Genomic DNA, 10764 nt, shown 5'->3' on the forward strand with positions numbered 1-10764 from the left:
AGCAACTGCCCAAACATCTATAAAACGATGTTCCCTTCTAGTATGATCTGCAAAAGCAAAATAATGGAGACATCTTGCACCTAATCAATAAGGAACTGGTTATATCAATTATGGTACAGCCAGAAAATGGAATGCCATGCAACCTTTAAAATATATGAGATAGTTCTGGATGTATTAATATGAAAAAATGCCCAATAAATTTTAGACCTATATGATAGTAATACCCATGTGTTAAAATATATAGTATATGTACATGGCCAATGTATAGGGAGGAAATGTGTACAGCAGGCTGAGAGAACTTCACTCTTCTTGTTTAAGCCTCTATAGTTAGAATATTTTAGAATTCTAGAATATAGCTATATTAGAATAGAGTTATAATATTGATATTATAATTTTAAAATAAAATACAACAGCCAGACACACAAGGCAAGCATTTAAATAACAAGTAACGTTTTTCACTGCAATTCATTTAACAGGAAATTTTCAAGCTAGACGTGCATAATCATCAAAATCTGACCTTGTCTTCCCATGATTCAGCCCCAGTCCATTACCCTGTTCAGGGTTGAGAAATCAGACTTTGTGCCTAGAGTTCATTCTTCCAATCTCCCTTCAATATTTACTTTATTCTACTCCCTACAGATTCCCAGTATACCATGACTTATACTGGGTAATTAGTAAGCTCTCCCTTCCTCCCTTTTTTGTCAAGAGGGCTTTTAAAACAGAAAGCATCTATTATGTGACAAGCTGGTCTAGTTCATGTTCAAACATCAACTACTTAAAACAGTTGCTGACACTTGAAATTAATATAAGAAAAAAACAAAATTTCAATTTAAGATCGTACTAACCTGTCCATAATTAGTCCATGAGGAATAAACACCTTTTCCAAATCCTCAGCATAATGATTAGGTATACAAAATAAATCTAGGTCATAACCTGGTTCATCATCACTAATCTGAAAGAGAAATATGGCTGTTTTCAGTGAGAGCATTTCATGATACAAACACTTGATTGGATTTAGACGTTTAGAACCCTTAGCCTATCACAGAAATTTAGGTATGATATCAAGAACTTTCTGTAATTTCGTAGGTATGATAATGAATTACAGTTATATAAGAAATCAACCACATGTTTTAGAGATGAATAGTTAAGATTACAGAAGTAAAATGACATGAAATTTTCTTTAGTTCAGCAGAGTAAAAGAAAAACTTTAAAGAGCTAAGACAAATGTGGCAAAATCTTGACAATATTATAAACGCGTGATGAGTATATGGGGATCCATTATATTATTCTCCCGACTTTTGCAAATGTTTGAAAATTTAGTAAAAAATGCTTAATACAGTATAGTCTAGCAAGTTAAAATATTACAGTGAGCAAGAAAAACTGCTGTTCCCCACCTCAAACCCAAAGAGTCTCTCTCATCTCACAGTAGGAAAAAAAAATCACCAAAAAAGCTAAGTGATTCCTTAAAAATCCAAACTTCTAGAAGTCTGAGATTGTTATAATCAACTCATGAGGTGCCTTCATAATAGATACTCTAAGATTGTTTGAGTAGGACCACATATTGGTCGTCTTGATATGTCCAGTCCTTATAATGCAAAATGTTTAATAACACTGATGATGAGGTACCTGTGGTGGTAAAATGTACTATGATTACAGTTTTATAATTATATAATGGGCCTATAAACACAGAAAAATATAACAAAATCATAAAAAACTTTTGTCTTGCGGAGGGGAGTTACAGCGATTTTATTTAACTCTTTATACTATATATCCCAAATTTTCTTCAGGGAGTACATATTGCTTTTTAAAAATATCAAGTCTTTCTTATAAATTATTTGTGGTAGTATGTGTTTTTATATACATATGTGAAAAGTATGGGGAAATTTTATGATATATTAAAACCAAATCTACAAACAAAAAAATTTTAATACAAAAAGTTAAAAAAAGAGGAGAGAGAGGGAGAGAGGAAGAAAGAAAGGGTGGGTATGGAAGAATATACCAAACAATAGTCAACTGTAAGAAGTGGGGACCTGCCACTTTCTACACTTTGACTTCTTTTTTTTTCCCCACTGCCAATTTCACTTTTTAAAAAAATTATAGTTGATTTATAATTCCCACTCAGCATTATATTTAAAGCTTATTCAAAGACACAAACCACAATTATAATACTGTCTCACATGACATTCAAGACTAAGTATCTTCCAAATCACATTCAAGAAGCTGATGACATGAACTCTGGCAGTTTGCAAGAAATACTGGTCAAACCATAATTAAATCTCACTGCATCAGTTAATATCTATTGAGTACCTCCTCCTTCAGTCAGCACTGTATTAGGTGCTTAAGGACAAGTAGCTTGGTTTTCAATAAATTTCTAAAATATATACTTAAGATACATTTATTATTCACAGAATTGATAATTATATTCTAAGAAATTTGAGGTTCACATCATCTCTCTTTCAGTCCCAAGAGCTCTGAGTTTTCCAGACTTCGGTGGAATTTCAAGTACCGTCATGTCAGACTGGTAGTAGCTGTGCACCGCTTCTGCTTGGAGCACGTGGCCAGGAGCCTGGCAGTGACTCAGGCAGGTGGACTGGGACATGCCCACAGGTAAGCTCCAGCAGCACATAGTGCACAGGCACTCGCTCGGCACGAGGTGTGAAGTCAATATTGATTTGTTTTTTTAAAAACATGTATTACTTTCATATGCAGGAAAAAAATCCTATTTTGAGGGGCAAAAGATTATGCCAGGTCCTCTAAGGTGAAGTACTAATGTATCTGCTAAACATTGTCATCAGGCTTATTTCAGAAGACATTTACTATAAAAAGAATGGGAGTATGGAGGTTCCTTAAAAAACTAAAATAGAGCTATCATACAACCCAGCAATCCCACTACTGGGCATATACCCTGAGAAAACCATAATTCAAAAAGAGTCATGTACCACAATGTTCACTGCAGCTCTATTTACAATAGCCAGGACATGGAAGCAACTTAAGTGTGCATCGACAGATGAATGGATAAAGAAGATGTGGCACATATATACAATGGAATATTACTCAGCCATAAAAGAAATGAAATTGAGTTATTTGTAGTGAGGTGGATGGACCTAGAGACTGTCATACAGAGTAAAGTAAGTCAGAAAGAGAAAGACAAATACCGTATACTAACACATATATATGGAATCTAAAAAAAAAAAAATGGTTCTGAACCTAAGGGCAGGACAGGAATAAAGACACAAATGTAGAGAATGGACTTGAGGACACGGGTGGGGGAAGGGTAAGCTGGGACGAAGTGAGAGAGTGGCATGGACATATCTACACTACCAAATGTAAAATAGATAGCTAGTGGGAAGCAGCCGCATAGCACAGGGAGATCAGCTCGGTACTTTGCGACCACCTAGAGGGGTGGGATGGGGGGGTGGGAGGGAGGCGCAAGAGGGAGGAGATATGGGGATATATGTATACGTATAGCTGATTCACTTTGTTATAAAGCAGAAACTAACACACTACTGTAAAGCAATTATACTCCAATAAAGATGTTAAAAAAAAAGAATGGGACTAGGACATTTGTGTCATCTACAAGAGTATTTCAAGCAAGCATTACTTTTATAATGCTTCATAACAAGCAAGCATTACTTTTCTAAATTTTATAAACTGAAATTTAGTTAAAAGTTCTGGGAAAAGAAGAGCTAGACCTTGCTAGATGCTACAAGAGGACAAACATTGATATCAGGCTCATCAGAACAGATCTGCTATTACCTGACAAGAATGAAAACGTACCATTTCATAGTGCTTTTAAAGTCAAGATCCGGAGCACCAAAATGGCTTCCCTGAGACTTACTCACCCCTTCCTCCCAGTTACTCACTGCTTCTGCCATAAGCATAAACCAAGACCCACCCAGGACTCTTTGAAACATGCAACACTTATAAAGCCTACTGGTTCTGTGAAAATGGCTCAGTGCCTGGCTATGGGTTTTGCAGGCAGCCTAAGAACTTCAAGAGTCTTGTTTGTCTCAATTAAAGCCAATGTGAATTCTGCCCAGAGTTCATCCCAAACATGCAGTTTAACACAGACAGACCAGCACAGATGTACCCCCCCCAAATAGGAATTCTCTCTCTGTCAACAGGCCAAATTAATTTCCAATTCAGGGACTTCCCTGGCGGTCCAGTGGTTAGGACTCTGCGCTTTCACTGCTGAGGGCCCCGGTTGGGGAACTAAGATTCCACAAGCTGTGTAGCGTGGCAAAAAAATGTTTTTTAATTAAAAAAATTCTTTTTTCCAATTCAAAAGGTTTTATTTTCAATCAATACTATTAGATTTACATATCACATTCAGTGTAAAAGGGTTGATATGTTATTTCAAGATTAAAAAAACATGTCAATATAACTCTTCCCAAAAGGCAAAAATAAGAATTCATAAAACCTGTATCACTTGAGGTACTTTAGGCATAAGTTCACAACTTTGTTATAATTCACTATAAATACATGGGGTGTATTTATGGGGGTCCTAATTTAAGAAACATATGATTTGGCCATGCATAGATAATTGTCAGAACTGGGCAAGGACTACATGAGGGTTCATTATACTAATATGTGTACCTGTGTATGTTTCAAATAAAGTTAAACAGGAAGCAATTTATTTAAATGATAACAAGGCACCAACATCACTTTTTCTCAATTTTACATTAATGAAAAATCCAAGTTTTAAAAATTCATATTTAATGTTCAAATATGTATTAGAATAGTAATTTTTAAATGGTGAGGACCTTATTCAGGACCTGTAATTCTTATCACCAACACTCACTCAAATATTTATTGAGTACCTACTATGTTGTACATACTAGAGAGGATTAGATAAATTTGACACAACTACCCTCAAAGAGCTTACAGTGTAGTAGAAGATATGACATATACATGAAAAACCATAAGACAGTGTGAAACTATTTTAAAAATACAGAAAAAGTATTATGGGAGTTTAGGAGGGTACTCAAACTCTCAGAAGCCTTGCTTGCACCTAGACCACTGACAATAAGAAATAACAGAAGATATAATTCAATAGACAGGAATTTGTTTTAATCATCCCAAGCACCAAAGCTTCATATTAAACAGGGCTAATAATCTCAATCTCTAGAAGAGCTAGAGAGAAATATACTTGGTGGCCTTTAATCTTATCAGCCCTTATTTGTTCCATCTGATATTGGTTAATATCTGGTATTAATTAACCCCATCTAACATGGATTAGTTAACAATCCAGTGGGTACTCTGATAGGAAGGGATTGCAATATGTTTAATTATATAAAAATGCATCCAGCACCCACCTTGATTAAGGTACTATGCAATAGATTTTGTAGGGGGATACAAAGATGATTATAAATTTAGAGCCTTCAAAGAGCATATAATCTAATGGAAAAGACATATACACATATAACTAACTATACAGCACATTAAAGCTTATAATCTGTACCAAATCTAACTTCAGAAGCCCACAAACGTGTGATTATCAAAAGCGGTTATACACACTAAAGATAAACATGGAACCCAAGGTCAGCCAGCACCAATGACTCCCTCCTAAAGCAATATCAAGCTTAAAGTAGTCAATATATTCTGTTGCCTAGGATATAAACTGAGTAAATTAGACTGGTATGTCTCTGATACTGAATTAGCACAGCCTTCTAAATCAACTAGGCAATAGCAATGCCCAACTTTGTATATGAGTATAAATCACATCTGTTTTATTATTTGTGACTTGGTGTTGCATGTCTAAGCACGTGGTTATTACCAACACCTTCTAAAAGAACTGCATTAGTCTGCCACAACAAAATACTGTAGACCGGGTGGCTTAAACAACAGTAATTTATTCCCCACAGTTCTTTAGGCTGGGAAGTCCAAGACCAAGGGGCCAGCAAAGTAGGTTTCATTCTGACGTCTCTTCTCTTGGCTTGTAGGCAGCCATCTTCTCCTAGCTATCTGTGTGCTGAGCGCTGGGGCTGGAAACTCTCCGGTGTCCTTCTTAAAAGACCAGGGCCCCACCCTCATGACCGTACCTAATCCTAATTACCTTCCAAAGGCCCCATCTCCAAATACCATCACATTGGGGGTTAGAGCTTCAACATATGAACTTAACATAAAATGGCTAAAGATCGCAAAGAAGGTCCTGGATGGCTTTGGGGAGGGCCCAACCCCAAAATATTTGGGGGAGAGCCCTGGAGGGGCTGGAAGTGGTAAACAAATGAAATGTGGTTTCTCTGCAGATCCACCTTTCCTACTCTGATTTCCAGTTCAGCCAGAAATGGCCAAAGGATAGGTTATTAATAGCTCTCAGTTACTTACCATTTACCCAGACAGTTCAGAAATCTGACTGCATCTCCTCAGAGCTTTAAAACATAGCTCTCAAATTCTAACCTATCTGTAATATACTTGTTAATGGTAAAATCTACAAGGCACTTTTATTAATATGAAAGATTATTGAAAATGTAACATTACTATCTTTTGTCTATTTGCTATCATAAATTACCAAAATAATTTTATTTTTCAGTAAAACTGAAGCCACAAATTCTTAATAATTATGTGTCACATCGATAATAATGGTTTCCATACATGAAAAATTTTGTGGTTTACACATGTCTAATTACAGAGATATACTATCTAAAATTACAGTAAGCATGGAAATTAACTCGAGCTAAGACAACACATGCAACATCAATTCATCATCTGTGAGCAGGATTGCTTAAGCCTGTTTGTGGTCAAAAAATGACAATGTTCCTGGGTCCAAACAAGACTAAATGGAAGTGAGGAAGCGAGTCTTTAAAAATATGAATTAAAAGATGTACAGTAATAGATAAAATACATTTTATTTTATTCCTAGTAACCAACAATAATTCCAAGCTTCTAGAATAGGCAGAAATGGCTAGGTGGCATATTTTTACCTTTTATATTCAGACACTTTAAAATTCTCAGAAAAACCCAAAGCAGATGTGTCATCCCCTTGGGATAATTTGTAATAACTCAGGATATCATAAGACCAAAATTATGAACTACTGATGCATTTATCCCTAAATGTGAAAAGAATTAAAAGGTTTACAAGAATCTAAGGGTTACAAGAATTAAAATCAGCATTCTATTCAACTCAGGGATAAATTATTACCTGCTTCTACGTAAGCGGGCCCATAACTACTATCTAATACTATCATCTTTCCTTTCCAGTGTGCACAGTGGCATAACAGGCATGTTAATTCTGGGCAAAACATAAATGCCTATCAATTATCAGAAGCACAGTGCTGAAGATAGTAGTTTCATAGCAATCAGAAGTGTTTGTTTGAATTCTTATTAGTAGCAAGTTATTCTAAATGTTTGTTAGTAATTTGGTAGCCACTGGTGGAAAATAACAATCCAGTCTCAATATTAACGATGGTGGTTGACACTTTTATAGCATATAAATCTTATCAATGCATACAATATACAATTACAGATAGGAAGAAGAGCACACTAGCACATCTTTATCATCTCTTCACAGGGGAAAAGAATGACATGGCCCAGTTACTGCCTAGTGAACTACAGAAATCTAAAAGAGAACTTCAAGACCCCTCTTCTCTGCTGATCTGGTTGGTCCTTTTGTCTTTTTCCTACCTCCTGCCTATGGACTTTCTGTGACACCTAGATACAAAAAATGGACAGAAAACAATTAAGATGAATCTACAGTATGCATGTCACGTTAATCAATTTGTAGAATGAAACCCCCAAACTCAACTGCTCCATTTTTTGGTGGTCACCAAGAATAATTTTGGTCTACATTGTCAGTCTAAACCCTGATAACAATGATAGGGTTGTGGACCAAAAAAATGCACTATTTTATCAATTCTGTGAAAATTATTAGCCGGGTAAGATTTAAGTCCAGTTAATAAGGGTTACATTTCTAGCACTACCATCCTGAAATTTAGAAGATATTTTATCCACATAATGTGTATCTGATGTTTCACAATAACTTGCAAACATTCAGAAGCTTGTTCTTTGTTCAAGTGTGTCCAAGTTTACCCTGGAAGTTTAGAGAGATAGTTACAAGTAGCATGGGTCATATCAGGCAGATCTGCAGGTCAATTTCATCTAAGTGATACTGGGCAAGTTATCAATAGTTCACCAATCTGTGCCTCCAAGGTCATACTAGTGTTTATCTCTCTCCCTCCTATTATGTATCTTTAGGGCAGTTATATTAGATATTGTTGCAAAATATTTACTTCAATGCCTAAAGCATAGTAAGTACTAAATAAATATCTACTACTGTCACTATGAACCTAAAAGTGGAGAGGTTAAGAGCAGACTCTGGGGCCAGATAGCTTAGATTCAAATCCTAGTATTGCTGGGTAATCTTGGGAAAGTTAGTTAACCTCTCTGAGCCACATAAATTTTTTAAATAAATATCAAACCAGTTAATATGTGTAAAGGGCTTAGTAACCAGCATACAGTAAGCACTATTTAAGTGTCCGTCACTGCTAACATGAAGACAATTTCTGGGAAGGAAATTAAAAAAGGAACAGGAATTTGCAAACCGAAAACACAATCAATATCTTGATGCTCAAACAAAACTAACAGCCAGTTCTAGCAAAAATAATTCACTATATGCTGGTGCAGCCATTGGACCCCAAAGCTTAAAAGCATCTAACTTCCTCAGCAACTGAACAAAAACAGTTGAGTACCTACTATTAGCATAACATTTAAGTGTATGGGCCCTCCTTGAGAGAGACCTAGGTTTGAGTCTGAGCTCCTCTTAATAACTGTGTGACACTGGGTATGTTACGTTAAGAGGTTAAGTTACTTAACCTCTCACTGAGGCTTCAAGGATTCCTCATCTGTAAAACGATAATCATACTTTTGTTAGAGGGTTGTTTTGAGGACTAAACAGGACTATGTAGGTAAACACATCGATAGATATTATTACTATTCCCAGTCAGGAACCACGCAAAGGTTGTTCATTCACAAAGACCGGCTATCCTTTCAATAACACCATGAGGTAGTTAGCACCTCAGTTATACATAAGACACTTAAATCCAGAAAGGTAGTTACCCAAGGCTACACTGCTAGTAAATAACCCACGCAAGCAGGATCCCAGGCCAGACTCCATTAAGAGCACTACTCTTTACCTTAAGTCACAATGCCTAATATGAACTAGAACCCTTCCCTTTTTAGGGCTCAAGTGGTTAATTATTTAATGTATTCATCCAACAGACCATCACTGAGAATTTCTTGCATGCCAGGCACTGTACTACGCGCTGGGGTTACAGCGGTGCTTCCTGCCCTTATAAAGTTTATGTTTTTGTGGGAGAGACAATCAACAGGTAATAAGGTAACTGCTAAAATAATAATAATAATAGTAATAATGCAGGCTAAGGCATTTAACTATTGAGAGAGGGTTGGCTATTTTAGCAAGCGTGATCAAAACGGGAGGGTAAGGGGAGGGAGCAGCTGGGCTTGTTCGAGAAACAAGGAAAAGAACCAATGAGGCTGGAGACAGGATACCAAAGACGGATTACGGTGCCAATGCCCTTGAAGGTAAGGACCAGATTCGCATTTTTTGTCCCCTGCAGCATCAAAGAGCATAGGATCCGGATTCAAGCAGATCTGATTACGAGGCCTGGCTACCTCTGGGCCGTGGGAAAGCTACCTAATATCGGCTAACTACTTTCTACGTGTGTAAAAAGGTAGGCATGGTTACCGCTGCCAAGGCTGCCGTGAGGATGCAATGAGGCAATGCGCATTCCCACAAATAATCATTACAATGTCTGCAAAACTAGATTAAAATACCAGTCCCCGCATGCCTCCCATGTGGTCGTTTCCGTGCTCCTGGTCCCTCTCGTGGAGCTGCCCCGAGGACCTCACCCACACACCGCAAATCGACAGGGAAGAGCCCCTCCTAAGAAAGCTCCCACCCTCACCCCGCCAGATCATTCCCGAACTGGCCCACGGCCCCTCCCCATAGCACGCTCGCAAGCGGCACATGTCAACCAAAACGCCATTTCCACCCTCTCCTCCCACACGCAGCCCTCCTTCCCGGGGCTCTCCTGAGGCGGCCACCCCCACCTCACCGTTCCATCCCCCCAACCGCCCGGGTGTGACGCGCGGCCGAACCCAGGAGGCTGCGGCCGCCCCCGCCCCCCGGCCCCGGGCCACGCCGACCCGAGCCCGCACTGCGGCCCCGCGTCTCAGGGAACGGCCGCCGCCGCCGCCACGGGCCTGGCGGGCCAGGCTGCTCACCACGACGCTGGGGCTGCGGGTCGCCATAACGGAGCCGGCTGGTGCGCGGGCTGAGGGCAGTCTGAGGAGGAGGAAGCCGGTGGCGGGGCCGAGAAGAAGGCGGAGGCGCGGCAGGAGGCGGCGCCGCGCGGGAAAGCAGAGTAGTCCGCCCGAGCGCTCCTCGCCGCCGCCGCCGCCGCCGCCGCCGCCGCCGCTAAGAGCTGAGGCGCAGCAGGCCCCGCCCCTGCTCCGCCCCGAGGCCCCGCCCATAACGGCCGCGCGCTCCCCGCGCCCCTCCGTGGGAGCCTGCGGCTTTCCACGCTCCCGAGGTGGCCGTGGGAATTTTCTTCCCAAAGAAGCGGAGACTCCCGCGCAGCCTCTCTTCCTCTTTCCCTCAGTCTCCCATCCAGAAGGCTCCCAAATTCCCAGACCTGCCACCGCCCTCCTTTCTTCCCAGTGGCCCTAAACTGGGCGCCGGCTCTTCAGGTTCCTTGGACTGCATTGCGGCTTCCATTTTTCCTGACTCGTGGCCGGATTCTAACA

The 10764-nt window shown here is 39.6% G+C and overlaps 1 protein-coding gene across 2 annotated transcripts in view; it reads right to left on the reverse strand.

The window, feature by feature from the left end:
• The window catches only part of HPRT1 (hypoxanthine phosphoribosyltransferase 1), a 41040-nt gene extending 30625 nt beyond the window's left edge, over positions 1-10415 (reverse strand). The window contains exons 1-2 of one of the 2 annotated variants that reach the window (XM_027092425.1): positions 10243-10415; positions 846-952 (exon numbers count right to left, since the gene is read on the reverse strand). In XM_027092425.1, the coding sequence (XP_026948226.1) occupies positions 846-952; positions 10243-10269 (134 nt within the window). In that variant the 5' untranslated portion in view covers positions 10270-10415. The remainder of the gene's footprint in view (positions 1-845; positions 953-10242) is intronic. The other variant, XM_027092424.1, reaches the window with a different exon arrangement.
• Positions 10416-10764: the final 349 nt, after the last annotated feature.

This window comes from Aethalodelphis obliquidens, unplaced genomic scaffold, assembly GCF_003676395.1.
Source record: "Aethalodelphis obliquidens isolate GAN/ISIS:26980383/991018 unplaced genomic scaffold, ASM367639v1 scaffold78, whole genome shotgun sequence".
Lineage (NCBI taxonomy): Eukaryota > Metazoa > Chordata > Mammalia > Artiodactyla > Delphinidae > Aethalodelphis > Aethalodelphis obliquidens.